We start from the raw sequence: 16,864 nt of genomic DNA on the forward strand, positions 1-16,864 counted from the left end.
GTCCACAACCACTGCAGTGACCATGCAGAGAGAATTGTGGCTTCAGGATTTGGGTATCCCCCAAGAGGTACAAGCCACAAATGAGAACGTGCCCTTTGAGAGCTTGGAATTATTGCACAAGAGGACTGACTGATCTACCTACACTCACTTGAAATTGTCTAAAGCAATTTTGCACTCCTTGGGAATCCTCACCCCTCCATTCTAGTGAAATGTGTCCCATTTGTTATAATTGAGGCCTAGCAGGCCTACATTAATTGTTAGCTTAACCAATGAAAAGTGGATAAAGGTTTATGAATTGTCATAATGATCTGTTGTATAAAACTCTTTAAGAAAAGATATGAGAAGGAGACAGACTGAATTAATTTAAACTAAGAGTCTACTGATAATGCTCAAGTACTGTGTTAAGATTATGACTGGTGTAAAAGAAGAGCAGGAATCAATTAACTAAAATTGGTGTGTTGGAAATATGGCCTAATTAGTTGTAAGAATAATGAGGATGACTTATTCTACTCATTGCCTTTTGGGGGTCCTTAAAAAGACTTCGGGGAGAGGAGAGAAAAGAACTTTTTACCATCATCATGTCTGCGGCAGAAGGATTGTTGTCATGACACCAGACCTTAATGATCAAGTATCACCACTGAAATATCATCGCTGCGCCAGTGAGGTCCCAACCTAATATGTTTGAGATCCTGCTCTGTCTTCCCCTCCCTTGTGTGATCCTTTCTGCCTCCTATCTCTCACTCTTTTTCCACTTGATCCTGAAATCAGCTGCGCTGCAGGGTATCAGCGTGGTGATAACATAGAACTGTAGGACTGGAAGAGACTGCGACAGATCATCTATCCAGTCCCCTGCATTGAGGCAGGACAAAATATTATCTACACCATACCTGACAGTTGTTCGGAGGTTTTTAAGAACAGATTAGACAATGACAGAGATTCCACAACCTTCCTAGGTAATTTGTTCTAGTGCTTAACTATCCTTACCTTTAGGAAGTTTTTCCTAATTTCTAACCTAAATCTCCCTTGCTCCAATTTAAGCCCATTACTTCTCGTCCTGTCCTCAGTGGTTAAAGAGAGCAATTTTATCATGCTCTTCCTAACAACAGCCTTTCATGTACTTGACTACTATAATCATTTCCCTCCTGAGTCTTCTCTTTTCCAAACTAAATAAACCCATTTTTTTTCAATCTTTCCTCATCAGTCATATTTTCTAGACCTTTGTTGCTCTCTAGACTTTCTCCAATTTATCCACATCTTTTCTGAAGAGTAGTGCCCAGAACTGGACACAGTACTCCCGATTGAGACCTTATCAGTGCTAAGTAGAGTGGAAGAATAACTTTGTGTCTTGCTTACAACGCTCCTGCTAATATGTCCCACAATGATATATACTTTTTTTTGGGGGGGGGGCAGCAATATTTTTACATTGTTGACTCATATTTAGTTTGTGATCCACTATAATCCCAGATCTTTTTCTGCAGTAATCCTTCCTAGGTAGGTAGTTCCCATTTTGTATTTGTGCAGTTGATTATTCCTTCCTAAATGTAGTACTGTGCACTTTTCCTTAGAACATATGAATGGCCATATTGGGTCAGACCAAAGGTCCATCTAGTCCAGTATCCTGTCTTCCGACAGTGGCCAATGCCAAGTGCCCCAGAGGGAATGAACAGAACAGGTAATCAAGTGATCCATCCCGTCGCCCATTCCCAGCTTCTGGCAAACAGAGGCTAGGGACACCATCCCGCCCATCCTGGCTAATAGCCACTGATGGATCTATCGTCCATTTATTTATTTAGTTCTTTTTTGAACCCTGTGATAGTCTTGGCCTTCACAACATCCTCTGGCAAAGAGTTCCACAGGTTGACTGTGAGTTGTGTGAAGAAATACTTCCTTTGTTTGTTTTAAACCTGCTGCCTATTAATTTAATTTGGTGACCCCTGGTTTTTGTGTTATGAGAAGGAGTAAATAACACTTCCTTATCTACTTTCTCTACACCAGTCATGATTTTATAGGCCTCTATCATACTTAATCCATATTGAATTTTATCCTGTTTATTTCAGATCATTTCTCCAGTTTGTCTAGAGCATTTTGAATTTTAATCCTGTCCTCCAAAGTGTTTGCAAACCTCCTCCACAAGCTTAGTATCATCCACAAGCTTTACAAGTATACTCTCTATCCTGTTGGCTAACTCATTTATGATGATATTGAATACACCCAAACTCAGGATAGATCACTCAGCAATCAAGGCGTTGGATTGCAAGGGAGGGTCATGGGAACCCTACTCTTTCCGCCTTCATATGGGAGGGGGCATAAGGGGGCATGTGCCATCCCGATGGACACTGCTAGCCGCAACAAATTGTCTCACATGCGTAAGGTCCATGCACACCTGTAATGTAGTCTGTGGCTCCCAACAGCTTGAAGAACCCAGTTACTGTAGGGTAAGTAAATGTTCTTTTCTAGGCCCCCTGCTCAAACTACTAAAATATACTGCTTCTTTCTGGTACTTCAAACCTATGTTTCATCTTTGCTTGGTCACACACAGGAGCAGGTGAAGAAGAATAAGGCATTTTGCCGGTTTAAGAAGCTTCAAGAGTCTCGACCTGAGTTCCTGGGATGGCAGCTGGAGGATCTGCTCCCTCTGCCACTGCAGAGGCTCCATCAGTAAGGAAGCAGCTTTAAGCCTTCAGATGTCATTTTAGCACCAAGATTAGCACTAGGTGCTAGGAATCAGAGGTGAAGAGAGGGGACCCCATGGAACTGTAGTCTGTTGCTGGTGGACAGAGGTAGAGTGGCAGTAGTGACCCCAGGTCAGAACATTCCCTTGCAGTCCACACAGATTCCAAGGTGTGTGTGTGGTGGGGATACAGGGAGGTAGGCAGCTGTCTGAGGTCTCTCCAGATTGTGGAAAGACATTCAGTGGCATAAGCTCTTGCCCCCTGAGCAATTCCCAGATTGTGGTGGTGCCTTGCCACAGGGTCTCCCATGTGGATGCTGCAGGACTCCTTCACTGAGTATGCCAAATTGTTAGGGGAGATAATGGGGCATAATTGGTTGCTGTGAGTGCTGGCTCTAATCTCATTAAATCCAGATTTGAGTGGGTAGGGTCTCTGTCTTTCCAGCATCTGACTGAGACTTGGCAACTGGACAAGAAAAAATTGGCTGAAGTTGGTTCACACCAAGTTGGTTCACACCGGCAGAAGTGGTGCCGTTTGATAGGTTCTGTGTCTGCCCACTCTTTATAAGGGTTGCTGTCTCTCAGACATTCTGTATCTCCCTTTTTGCACCTGCATGGTTTTAGGAGGAGATGGAGGCACCAGAGAGCCATAGAACCTTCTGTGGTTGATCAGAGGCTGTACCCTTTCCTCTTTTTTGATATCTGCCACAGTAATCCAGGTCTATTCTGCTTAGGGCTTTCCTTTAAGAGCAGCCATCTTGATGGGTAGGAAGAAGGTTGTCTGCATGTGGCGGTTTGGAGGCTAATTTAGCTTGGGGGAGCCATGGCGAAGTCCAGATGTAGGGTCTTTGCTGAGACTCCAGTTTGAGAAGTACATTTATAGTTCCTTTGATGCTGATAGGTAAACAAAACATCTGATGGGGAGGGCATTTCACTTGTCCAGGGCATCCCTCAGTCAGGGAGAGGGACTCCATAACACTTTAGTCTCCTGGACCATGGTGGTGGCTGTAGACATGAGATGTAGGAACATAGGAATTGACAGTCTGGGTCAGATCTGAGGTCCATCTAGTCCAGTAATTTGTTTTCGACAGAGGCCACTGTCAGATACTTCATCTGTAGTATGCAGAGGCTGGATAATTTGCCCACCACATTGGGTCTTGTCCTCTACTAGTTGGAGATTGGTTTAAGACCTGAAGTGTGATGATGATTATTCCTTTTTAAATGTTAATCACTACAGTAACTCCTCACTTAATGTTGTAGTTATGTTCCTGAAAAATGCGACTTTATGCGAAACGATGCTAAGCGAATCCAGTTTCCCCATAAGAATGAATGTAAATGGGGTGGGGGTGGGGGGTTAGGTTCCAGGGAATTTTTTTTCCCAGACAAAGACATTATATACATATACAGTATAAGTTTTAAACAATTTTAAATAAACGGTTTAATATTGTACACCGTAATGAATGATTGTGAAGCTTGGTTGAGATGATGGAGTAAGAGGGTGGAATATTTCCCAGGGAATGCCTTGCTGCTAAATGACAAATTAGTACTCGGCTGAGCCCTCAAGGGTTAATACACTGTTGTTAATGTAGCTTCACGCTCTACAAGGCAGCATGGATTGAGGCAGGAGGGAGGAAACACAATAGATGCAGGGCAGTAGCTGCAAACACTTCCCTGCAAAAATTGAACATGATGATGAGCCCACGCTATCCAGCTGGAGCGCACCACTCCCTCCTTCTGACAGCACATGCACGGCTGCACAGGTGCTGACTTTCAAAGTGCTGGGGGGATGCATGCATGAGTGAGAGAAAGAGAGTGAGATATGTGCATTGCCCCTTTAAGTACACTGAGCCCACTTCAAGTACATTGCCCTTTTAAGCAGATCAGCCAGTTCAGACAGGAAGCAACAGCTTCCAGCAAGCTCCCTCCTTTCTGTCCCTGAGCCCTGTCCCCCTCCTCTGCTTTGTGGAGAGGGGATACAGAGTGAGGGGGCAGGAGCAGGGGAACATCCTGATATCAGCACCCCTCTTACCTTTCCCCCAGCAAGCAGGAAGCTCCTGGGAGCAGCTCCAAGGCAGAGGGACAGCTGAACTTCTGCTGGGCAGCTGCTGAACCACATACCTTACAGGGAATTTAGGGGAGGTGATGGGGGCGCTGGTTCTAAGCCCCACATGGAGGGGCTGCTCTTCCAGAGAATCCTGCAAGCAGTGGTCAAAGCAGGCAGCTGCCTAATGCCATTATAAGAGAGCATTGCGCATAAATGAGCATGTTCCCTAACTGATCAGCGACATAACAATGTTAACCGGGACAACTTTAGATGAGGACTTACTGTAATTATTATTAGGATAATTGATATTTTTGTTATGCATATGTGTCAAATCCCTTTTGGATATTCCCAAGTTCCTGGTCTACATAGGTCAGGAGAACAATGGTATATGTGGGGAGAAGAAGGGGGAACTGACTGTTTTGAGAGAGGGGAAGTGCTTCAAGACTCTGACTGATTAGTCCTCCCTTTTCCAAAGGCTGGATCTTTCTCATCTCTTGTACTGTCCACAGTAGGAGATTCTGCTGATGGTGATTGTACGTGAAATGTGACTTTACCCCATCTGTCTTAGATACAAGCACTTGTTCAGAGACCTGATGGAGAACACCAGCCCGGATAGTGTGGAGTTCCAGTACCTTGCAAGTATGATGTAGATCCCAAACCTTGTTCAGGATTATTTCCTTTGCTAACAATTTAATAATCTCTCTGACCTCAAACCCTTTTCGGTGATGAGCTCTAGTAGATTACTATTTCTTTCCTTCTTCTCTCTCTTCTCCCCCCCCCCCCCCCCCCGACCAAACACCCCAACTTCCTGAAACCTGATGGGATTATTAGCACAATTGGAATGTTAAAATCAGTGGTTATAACCTATTTAGGAAGGATTGAGTGGGCAAAAGGGGAAGGTGAGTGGCACTCTGTCAAAAATGGCATTACCTGTTTCCAAGTCACTGATAACTAAGAAGAAAATAATCTTGAATGCTTATGGATCAATGTCCTAACAGATAAAGCACAAGACTAGGGTATTAGCTGATATCTGCTACAGACCACCAGTCACATGAGGGAACAGTATGACCACTTCCTTATGCACCAATTTACAATATGTAGAGGAAAAAACCTGATATAATGGGGGACTTCAATTTGAGTAACATGCTGGGAGTCTCATGCTGCTAGTCTTAAAACACCCTTGGGATTTCTAAACATTATAGATGATGATTTCCTAATTCAAAAAGTGTTGCAACCAACACACAAAGAATTCTATATTAGGTCTTGTCCTTCAGATAAAGAACCGATCAAGAACTAAAAATTAATGTATCTTAGATGCAAGAGATCATGATTTAATCGTGTTTATAATATGCAAGCTGAATAAAGTCCAGACCAGTTTCTATACATATACACACACTCCCTCTCTCTCTCTCAGTTCTTTAATAGGACCAATTTTAAAAAACTGAAAACAGTCATGAGCCAAATTATCTGTGATGAAGAATTTAATCAGAAAAATGTGAATGCTCATTGGGAATCATTTAATAACATCTTATTAGATGCCCAAAAAACCACAATTGAGGAAGAAAGCTATGCTGGTTAAAAAACAAACATAGTTTAGAGAGGCATTGAAGGCAGCTACAAAAAAGTTATATATAACGAATGGAAGAACAGAGAAGTTGATAGTAAGAAATATAAATCAGAAGTTAGTAAAAAATTGATAATGGCACCAAAGGACACAAGGAGAAATCTATGGCTAGCAAAGTGAAGGACAATAAGGAGTTTTAAAATATATTGGGGACAAAAAGAATCCTGACAATGGTATTGGTCCATTATCAGATGGAAATGGTAGAATTATCAATAATAACACAGAAAAGGTAGAGGGATCAATACATATTTCTGTTCTGTATTTGGGGAAAAACAGGTGATCTAGTTTCATCGTACGGTGATAACACTCTTTCCATTTCACTAGTATATCTGGAGGATGTTAAACTGAAGCTACTAAAGTTAGATATTTTTAAATTAGTAGGTCCAGATAATTTATGTCCAAGAGTTGTAAAAGAGCTGGCTTAGGAGCTTGCTGGACCATTAATGTTGGTTTTCAATAAATCTTGGAACACCGGAGAAGTTCCAGAAGACTGGAAGAAAGCGAATGTCGTGCCAGGTTTTAAGAAGGGTAAAAAACGGGATGGCCAGCCGGACATTGATCCCTGGCAAGATAATGGAACGGCTGATATGGGACTCAAAAAATAAAGAACTAAAGGAGGGTAATATAATAAATGTAAATCAACATGGGTTTATAGAAAGTAGATCCTGTCAAACTAACTTAATGTCTTTTTTATGAGATTACAAGTTTGGCTGATAAAGAGAATAGTGTTGACATAATCTACTTATATATCTGTAAGGTGTTTGAGTTGGTACCATATGACCTTTTGATTAAAAAAACAGAATGGTAAAAAATTAACATTGCTCACATTAAATTGATTAAAAAACTGACTGATAGGTCTTAAAATGTAACTGTAAATGGGTAATCATTATTGTTTCCAGTGGGGTCCTGCAGGCCTCAGTTCTTGACCCTATGCTATTTAACATAATTATCAATGACATGTAAGAAAACAAAATCAACCCTGAGAAAGTTTGCAGATAGCACACAAATTTGGGGAGTGGTAAATAATCAAGACGACAGAGTGATCTACACTTGGTAAACTGTCCGCAAGCAAACAATATGGCTACATGTAAATGTATACATGTAGGAACAAAGAATAACCCCTTACAGGATGGGGGACTCTATCCTGGGAAGCAGTGACTCTAAAAAAGATTTGCAGGGCTTGGTGGATAATCAGCTGAACATGAGTTCCCAGTGTGACACAGTGGCCAAAAGAGCTAATGCAACCCTGGGATCCATAAACTGGAATCTTGAGGAGGAGTAGAGAGGCTATTTTACCTTTCAGAGTAACAGCCGTGTTAGTCTGTATCCGCAAAAAGAAGAACAGGAGTACTTGTGGCACCTTAGAGACTAACAAATTTATTAGAGCATAAGCTTTCGTGGACTATAGCCCACTTCTTCGGATGCATATAGAATGGAACATATATTGAGGATATATATATACACACATACAGAGAGCATAAACAGGTGGGAGTTGTCTTACCAACTCTGAGAGGCCAATTAATTAAGAGAAAAAAAAAAAAAAACTTTTGAAGTGATAATCAAGCTAGCCGAGTACAGACAGTGTGATAAGAAGTGTGAGAGTACTTACAAGGGGAGATAGTCAACGTTTGTAATGGCTCAGCCATTCCCAGTCCTTATTCAAACCGGAGTTGATTGTGTCTAGTTTGCATATCAATTCTAGCTCTGCAGTCTCTCTTTGGAGTCTGTTTTTGAAGTTTTTCTGTTGTAATATAGCCACCCGCAGGTCTGTCACTGAATGACCAGACAGGTTAAAGTGTTCTCCCACTGGTTTTTGAGTATTTTGATTCCTGATGTCAGATTTGTGTCCATTAATTCTTTTGCGTAGAGACTGTCCGGTTTGGCCAATGTACATGGCAGAGGGGCATTGCTGGCACATGATGGCATATATCACATTGGTAGATGTGCAGGTGAACGAGCCCCTGATGGTATGGCTGATGTGATTAGGTCCTATGATGATGTCACTTGAATAGATATGTGGACAGAGTTGGCATCGGGGTTTGTTACAAGGATAGGTTCCTGGGTTAGTGGTTTTGTTCAGTGATGTGTGGTTGCTGGTGAGTATTTGCTTTAGGTTGGGGGGTTGTCTGTAAGCGAGGACAGGTCTGTCTCCCAAGATCTGTGAGAGTAAAGGATCATCTTTCAGGATAGGTTGTAGATCTCTGATGATGCGCTGGAGAGGTTTTAGTTGGGGGCTGAAGGTGACAGCTAGTGGTGTTCTGTTATTTTCTTTGTTGGGCCTGTCTTGTAGGAGGTGACTTCTGGGTACTCGCCTGGCTCTGTCAATCTGTTTTTTCACTTCAGCAGGTGGGTATTGTAGTTTTAAGAATGCTTGATAGAGATCTTGTAGGTGCTTGTCTCTATCCGAGGGATTGGAGCAAATGCGGTTATATCTTAGAGCTTGGCTGTAGACAATGGATCGTGTGGTGTGTCCTGGATGGAAGCTGGAGGCATGTAGGTAAGTGTAGCGGTCAGTAGGTTTCCGGTATAGGGTGGTATTGATGTGACCATCGCTTATTAGCACAGTAGTGTCCAGGAAATGGACCGCTTGTGTGGATTGATCTAGGCTGAGGTTGATGGTGGGATGGAAATTATTAAAATCATGGTGAAATTCCTCAAGGGCTTCTTTTCCATGGGTCCAGATGATGAAGATGTCATCAATGTAGCGCAAGTAGAGTAGGGGCGTTAGGGGACGAGAGCTAAGGAAGCGTTGTTCTAAGTCAGCCATAAAAATGTTGGCATATTGTGGGGCCATGCGGGTACCCATAGCAGTGCTGCTGACTTGAAGGTATATATTGTCCCCAAATGTGAAATAGTTGTGGGTGAGGACAAAATCACAAAGTTCAGCCACCAGGTTAGCTGTGACATTATCAGGGATACTGTTCCTGATAGCTTGTAGTCCATCTTTGTGTGGAATATTGGTGTAGAGGGCTTCTATTTGCTACCCAAGATCCATAAACCTGGATATCCTGGACGCCCCATCATCTCAGGCATTGGCACCCTAACATCAGGCTTGTCTGGTTATGTAGACTCTGTCCTAAGACCCTACGCTACCAGCACTCCCAGCTATCTTCGAGACACCACTGACTTCCTGAGGAAACTACAATCCATCGGTGATCTTCCAGAAAACACCATCCTGGCCACTATGGATGTAGCCAACCTAAGCGATGGTCACATCAATACCACCCTATACCGGAAACCTACTGACCGCTACACTTACCTACATGCCTCCAGCTTCCATCCAGGACACACCACACGATCCATTGTCTACAGCCAAGCTCTAAGATATAACCGCATTTGCTCCAATCCCTCGGATAGAGACAAGCACCTACAAGATCTCTATCAAGCATTCTTAAAACTACAATACCCACCTGCTGAAGTGAAAAAACAGATTGACAGAGCCAGGCGAGTACCCAGAAGTCACCTCCTACAAGACAGGCCCAACAAAGAAAATAACAGAACACCACTAGCTGTCACCTTCAGCCCCCAACTAAAACCTCTCCAGCGCATCATCAGAGATCTACAACCTATCCTGAAAGATGATCCTTTACTCTCACAGATCTTGGGAGACAGACCTGTCCTCGCTTACAGACAACCCCCCAACCTAAAGCAAATACTCACCAGCAGCCACACATCACTGAACAAAACCACTAACCCAGGAACCTATCCTTGTAACAAACCCCGATGCCAACTCTGTCCACATATCTATTCAAGTGACATCATCATAGGACCTAATCACATCAGCCATACCATCAGGGGCTCGTTCACCTGCACATCTACCAATGTGATATATGCCATCATGTGCCAGCAATGCCCCTCTGCCATGTACATTGGCCAAACCGGACAGTCTCTACGCAAAAGAATTAATGGACACAAATCTGACATCAGGAATCAAAATACTCAAAAACCAGTGGGAGAACACTTTAACCTGTCTGGTCATTCAGTGACAGACCTGCGGGTGGCTATATTACAACAGAAAAACTTCAAAAACAGACTCCAAAGAGAGACTGCAGAGCTAGAATTGATATGCAAACTAGACACAATCAACTCCGGTTTGAATAAGGACTGGGAATGGCTGAGCCATTACAAACGTTGACTATCTCCCCTTGTAAGTACTCTCACACTTCTTATCACACTGTCTGTACTCGGCTAGCTTGATTATCACTTCAAAAGTTTTTTTTTTTTTTTTTTTTCTCTTAATTAATTGGCCTCTCAGGGTTGGTAAGACAACTCCCACCTGTTTATGCTCTCTGTATGTGTGTATATATATATCCTCAATATATGTTCCATTCTATATGCATCCGAAGAAGTGGGCTATAGTCCACGAAAGCTTATGCTCTAATAAATTTGTTAGTCTCTAAGGTGCCACAAGTACTCCTGTTCTTATTTTACCTTTATATTTGGCAATGGTGTGACCGCTGCTGGAATACTGTGTCCAATTCAAGAAGGATGTTGATAAATTGGAGAGGGTTCAGAGAAGTGCCACAAGAAATGATTGAAGGATTAGAAAACTTGCCTTATGGTGACAGACACAAGGAACTCAATTTGTTTAGCTTAACAAAGAGTCGATTGAGGGGTGACTTGATCAGTCTAAGTACCTACATGGGGAACAAATATTTAATAATGGGCTTTTCAGCCTAGTTGACAAAATGATCCAGTGGCTGGAAGTTGAAGCTAGATGAATTCAGACTGAAAATGAGGCGTACGTTTTTAAAAGTGAGTAATTAATCATAGAAACAATTTACCAAGGGTCATAGTGGATTCTCCGTCATTAACCATTTTAAAATCAAGATCAGATTTTTTTATAAAAGATCTGCTCTAGGAATTATTTTGGGGAAGTTTTATGGCCTGTGCTACACAGGAAGTCAGACTATGGTGATCTGATCACAGTGGTCCCTTCTGGTCTGAGAATCTGATTTTTTTCTTCAAGTGATAGTCCTATAGGTATTTGAAACGCAGGTGCGCATGCATGCCATGCTCCGGAGCCAGAAGTTTTCAGTAGCAGTGTCTGTTGACCCGCACATGTGTCATACGTTGCCTCGTGCTCCAGGTGAGGTTATAAGAGGCTATTTGGGACAACGCTCCTTCGGTTTCCTCTCACTGCCGCATGGTTGGAGTCGGAATCTTCTTTCCTCCATGCTTGTAGTCTGCTATGAGAATGCTTTGTCCGTGTATATTGTTAGCTAGTTTAGTTTTCTTGTGTAGATAGTTCATAGTTAATTAGTGTAGTTGATTTTGCCCCGCTCGGGGCCCGTCCCAACTTTGTTGAGGGACCGTGCCTCATGTTCTGGGTTCAAAAACTGTATGTTGTGCCCTCGCTTGTTCTTAATGAGTGAGGAGCATTGCTGCTGCTTGTACTGCTTGGGGGATGCACATCTTGCTGCACACTGTGAGATCTGCAAGTCTTTTCCCTTGTGGACCCACCTTTTGTGATTCCGGAAATTCCTTATGGAAGAGGAGGCTCTCCACATACGGAATCCGATCCGGGTCCAGTGGAACCAACGGTGCACTGTCCTTCACCGGTGGTGAGTGCCCCACCCACTACTTTCTGTCTGGATTCGATGGGATCACTGGCACAGGACAAGTCCAAGCATGAGGGTCATAAGCGCTCTCATGGGCATCGCGGGAAGTCCTTGTTGCAGACTGCCGCTGAGCACAGCATTTGGTCCCCGAGCCATGGCATGTCGGGTGAGATGTTGCATGTGGACCCCACCTAAGCTCCCCCATTCCAGGGGTAAAGCTAAGAGGCAAAAGGTACCGGTACCCCTGACTGCCACGCCAGCTGTGTGAAGAGACAGCCCTCCATGGCATGCATCTCCATCGCAACCAGAGTTCCCACACTGCACATGCCTCCACACTCCAGCAGTCGGAGAAATGTCTCCTAGACACCTGGGCGCATAAAGCCTCTGTTCCCAATGGTGCACCCAGACCTGCTATCTCTGCTGCTCTTGGTACCGCAGCCCCCTACTCCAGTGGACACACTGCTTCTCTGGCTTCGCTTGGGCCAGAGACCACACCTGTCAGTTGCACTTGGGCCACCTGCACTGAGGGCTCCACCACTACCTGAGGTCTCTTTGGACTCAGATGGCTGTTCTGCAGAGGAACCATCATTTTCCCCTGTGTCCCGGCACAGTTCAAACTCCCAGGCGTCACCGCTGCACCAGGCAGGGTAAGCTTGGGCACCACCGCCCTGGTATAGCTACCTTTGGGGCCTCTGTACCCCTGGGACCCAACCCACTGGGCACAAATGGCCGCCCTGGGACCCATAACACTACCCGTATCCACCTTCCCAGGTCTCGCATGCTTTTGTCTGGCTCCTGTGCTGGAACTGCCCAGTTCCAACCAGAAACAGAGACTGAGTGGGAGCCAATATCAACGGTTGTCTCATCCTCTCCCGATGAAGCCCTGATTTCCCAAGCCCTATTGCCTCCTGATGATTAAGGCTATGGTTTGTCACGGGTATTTTTAGTAAAAGTCATGGACAGGTCACGGGCAATTAAAAATCCATGACTGATACTATAAATATTCCTGACTAAATCTTGGGGGGCGGCATGCTGGAGGGGGGTGCTCCAGGGGGAGCTGGGGCCCGCTGCTGAGAGGGGCCTGCTGCTGGTGAAAAGTGGGGGCTACTGCTGGGGGGGACAGGGCCAACAGCTCCAGCTGCCAGAGGCCGCTCATCAGCGGCTGCTCCGGCCGCCCAGGAACCATTGCCAGGGTCCGCCAATAGTGGCTGCTCCCAGGGACCGCTGCCAGGGTCTGCCGACAGTAGCTGCTCCAGCCACCCCCGGGATCACTTCTCAGGCAGTCCCCAGGGCCAGTCGCACCAGCTGCTGCTTGGGTGGTCCCCGGGGCCTGCTGCCTGGGGCTGCTCTAGCAGTGGCCGGTGCAGCTAGCTGCGGGGCCATCCAAGCTGGCTGCAGAGCCACTCCTGTAGCCAGCTGCTTGGGCAGGCCTGGGGTCAGCCACATTGGCCACTGCAGAAGTTATGGAGGTCACAGAAAATCATGGACTACATGGAGCCGTACTGATGATAATTGCCGGTACCAAGAGGTGCTGCAGCAGGGGGATCTAGACTTGGGCATATCTCTGGAGGAAGTCCAGGACTAACACCATCAGCTGTTGGACATCCTCCAGCCCAGAGTTCCATTTCACGTCACACTATTTTCAAGCCTGCGTGAGCAGTTCGGCACACACCAGCTTCATGTACCCCCATGTCTAAGAGGGCGGAACACTGATACTTTGTCCCATCTAAGGGGGTAACACAGTGACTGAATGAGTGAGGAGCTTCTAACCCCTAGGGTGGCGAAATGCTCGACTTCCTGGGCCATAAGATATACTCCTCCACAGCCCTGCAGTTCCACATCTCTTAATTACTGTACTCCGCTAGCGAAGAATTACTTTCATAACTATGCAAGCTATAGATCTACCATTGGACAAACAGCAGCACTTCCAGGCCCTGGTGGAGGAAGGTTGCCTGATGGCCAAGGTCAGCCTCCAAGCTGCGGTGGATGCAGCAAATACATCCATCTACTCCCTTGCCACAGCCATCATCCTACAATGAGTCCTAGCTGCAGTCCTCTGGCTTCCCCAGGGAGATCCAGACCATCATCCAGGACCTCACACTTTGACGAGGACAGTTTGTTCTCAGTGAAGACAGACAAGTCCTTCCATTCTCTGAAGGACTTTAGAGCAACACTCTGGTCTCTTGGGAAATGCATCCTGGCACCCCATCAAAAGCAATCCAGTTATGCTCCTATGCACCATACCAGGCCACCTACCCCCAGTATCAGGAGCCCGCACAACGGTGCTCAGTCACAGTGTCCGTGACACTCAGCCACCACCGCCATCTCTGCAGCACCACGGCATCCACCGAAGTGACAGTTTTGATGTGCATGTTGAGACCTGCGAGCCCCCCACATCACCATCCCCAGCTCTCCAACCTTTGGGGGCCATCTTGCCCTATTTGTCCATGATTGAGACAAGATCATCACGGATTGTTGGGTATTAGAGATCATGCAGCACGGTTATTCAATCAAATTGCTTTCCCCTCCCGCTGCGTGCCTCCTGCCCCTCCCAGATGCCTATTGGGAGTCTCTCTTATTGCAACCTCCTACAACATGAGGCAGACACCCTCCTTGAGAAAGGCACAATAGAACTGGTGTCTAATCCCTTAGTCAGCAAAAGCTTCTACTCCCCATACTTTTTCATCCCCTTCTTGATCTCTGACTACTCAACGCATTCATCATGAAAACCAAGTTCTATATGGTGACGCTCACTTCCATCATCCCCTACCTTCCCCAGGGGTCATGGTTCACAGCTCTCAACATGAAGGATGCGTATTTCCACACTGACATCTGCCCAGCCCACTGCAAGTTTCTTTGCTTCTGCATGGGCGGCAATGACTACCAGTTCAGAGTCCTCCCCTTCGGCATTGCAACGGCCCCAAGGGTCTTCACCAAAGTCTTCGCAGCTCAACTAAGGTGGCTGAGGTACTCACTGAGACAACGTCAGCCATCTGCGCTCTTTGTCCTCTCCTCGCCACTCTTGGTATCTGAATCCACAAGGAAAAATCCATGCTCGTCCCAGCACAGACAATCCACTTCATCGGGGCATGCCTGGATTCCATAGTGGCTCAGGCCTTTCTCCCGGCAGGCCATTCCGCCACCCAGAGAGCAGTCCTATGTCGCAACCCACACATCATGGTGTGTCGCTGTCTCATTGGCCACATGGCAGCCTGAATCCATGTGACACTGCATGCCTGCTTGTATATGCGCTGTCTACAGTTGTGGCTCCTATTGGTCTGTAGGCTCCACATCGACCACCTGGATGCCACACTGATTGTCCCAAGTCTAGTCCAGGCCTCTCATCTGGTGGACCAACCCTTCCAAAGAGATGATAGGCACCCCCTGCCCCACTCCCATCCCAACCACCACCCTCACCACGGACGTCTCCCTATCTGGTTGGGGTGCTCACCCTGGATGGCCATGCTGTCCCAGGGCCTGGGATTCAGCACAAGGTCCACATGCGCATCAATATCTTGAAGGTGTGGGCAACCCGACTTGCCTGCCTTGTGTTCCTGCCTCCTATCTGAGCATGCCAGGTTCATCTCCTCTTCGACAATACCACTGCAGCAGCCTACGTAAACAGGCGGAGGGCACCAAGTCCTGGTCACTCGGTGTGAAGACTATCTGCCTCTGGAACTGGTATATCTGCCACAATGTCACACTCCATGTGACATACCTCCTGGGAATGCAGAACTCTATGGTGGACACATTCAGCTGGATCTGGTACCTCAATCACAAGTGGAAGCTACACAACCCCACTCTCTGCTGCCGCTGCCATGCCTAGGACACCCGTCACTGGGACCTTTTTGCCACTTGCAAAAACTGCAAGTTTCCCCCTCTACTGCTCCCGGGGGGGCAACGGGCATGATTCCTAGGTCAATGCTCTCCTCTTTCTGTGGCAAGGTGGCCTCCACTACACCTTCTCCCCCCCACCCCAATTCCCCGGGTACTGCGCAAGATCCAACACGATTGGGCCATGGTCCTGTTAATAACCCCATTTTGGTCCCAACAATTCTGGTTTCCAGACCTGCTCAGACTGTCCACCCATCCCCTAATCCACCTCCCCACACTGCTGGATCTCTTCACCCAGGACTGAGGCAGAGTCAGACATCCCTGCCCAGGCCTGCATTGCCTCCTCGCCTGGCTTTTGGATGGTGCTTGCATGTAGACATTGTCTGCTTGACACCAGTGTAGCACATACTTAAGCACAGCAGATGAGCTTCCACATGGGCATTCTACGCAGTGAAATGGATGCATTTCACCTTCTGAGTGCAACACTATTGTCTTCCCCCTCAGTGATGTCTTTCATTCCTACCGTCCTAGACTACCTCCTGGAACTTACGACCTCAGGCCTTGCCATTAGCTCCGTCTGAGTCCACTTGGCAACACTTAATGCCTTCCTCCCACTGGTTGACAGCCACTCAATGTTTACCGCCCCTCCTTCTGAAAGGGCTGACAAATAACTTCCCATCGGTCCTTAAACCTACTATCCCCACCCTGGGACCTCAATCTCGTACTTTCTGCCCTCCTCAGACCTCCCTTTGAGTCCCTGGCCACGTGCTCCCTCTCATACTTATCCATGAAGGTCATCTTTCTCATTGCCATCATGTCCACTAAGTGGGTCAGCAAATTGGTGGCCACAATGGCCAACCTACCATATACAGTATTCCATAAATACAGCGTTTCATTACGCCTTCACCATAAGTTTCTTCTGAAAGTGGTCTCAGAGTTCCATCTCAATCAGTCCATTCACCTTCTTCCATCCTAAGCCGCATGTCTCTACAGGGGACAGGACCCTACCCTCATTGGACGTCTGCCATGCACTTGCGTTCTACCTTGACAGGACCCATGCCTTTCGTACCTTTTTGTAGGCATTGTGGTGAGGTCGTGAGGACAAGCCCCCTCTTCACAGCACATATCAA

At 46.2% G+C, this 16,864-nt stretch overlaps 1 protein-coding gene across 2 annotated transcripts in view; it reads left to right on the forward strand.

Annotated features, from left to right (window-relative positions):
- ARHGEF39 (Rho guanine nucleotide exchange factor 39) overlaps positions 1-16,864 on the forward strand; it is a 94,514-nt gene that overhangs the window by 50,425 nt on the left and 27,225 nt on the right. For both annotated transcript variants that reach the window (XM_054031898.1, XM_054031896.1), the window contains 2 exons: positions 2,540-2,658; positions 5,284-5,354. In XM_054031898.1, coding sequence (XP_053887873.1) covers positions 2,540-2,658; positions 5,284-5,354 — 190 coding nt within the window. The remainder of the gene's footprint in view (positions 1-2,539; positions 2,659-5,283; positions 5,355-16,864) is intronic.

Source organism: Malaclemys terrapin, chromosome 6 (assembly GCF_027887155.1).
Source record: "Malaclemys terrapin pileata isolate rMalTer1 chromosome 6, rMalTer1.hap1, whole genome shotgun sequence".
In the NCBI taxonomy this organism is placed as follows: Eukaryota; Metazoa; Chordata; order Testudines; family Emydidae; genus Malaclemys; species Malaclemys terrapin.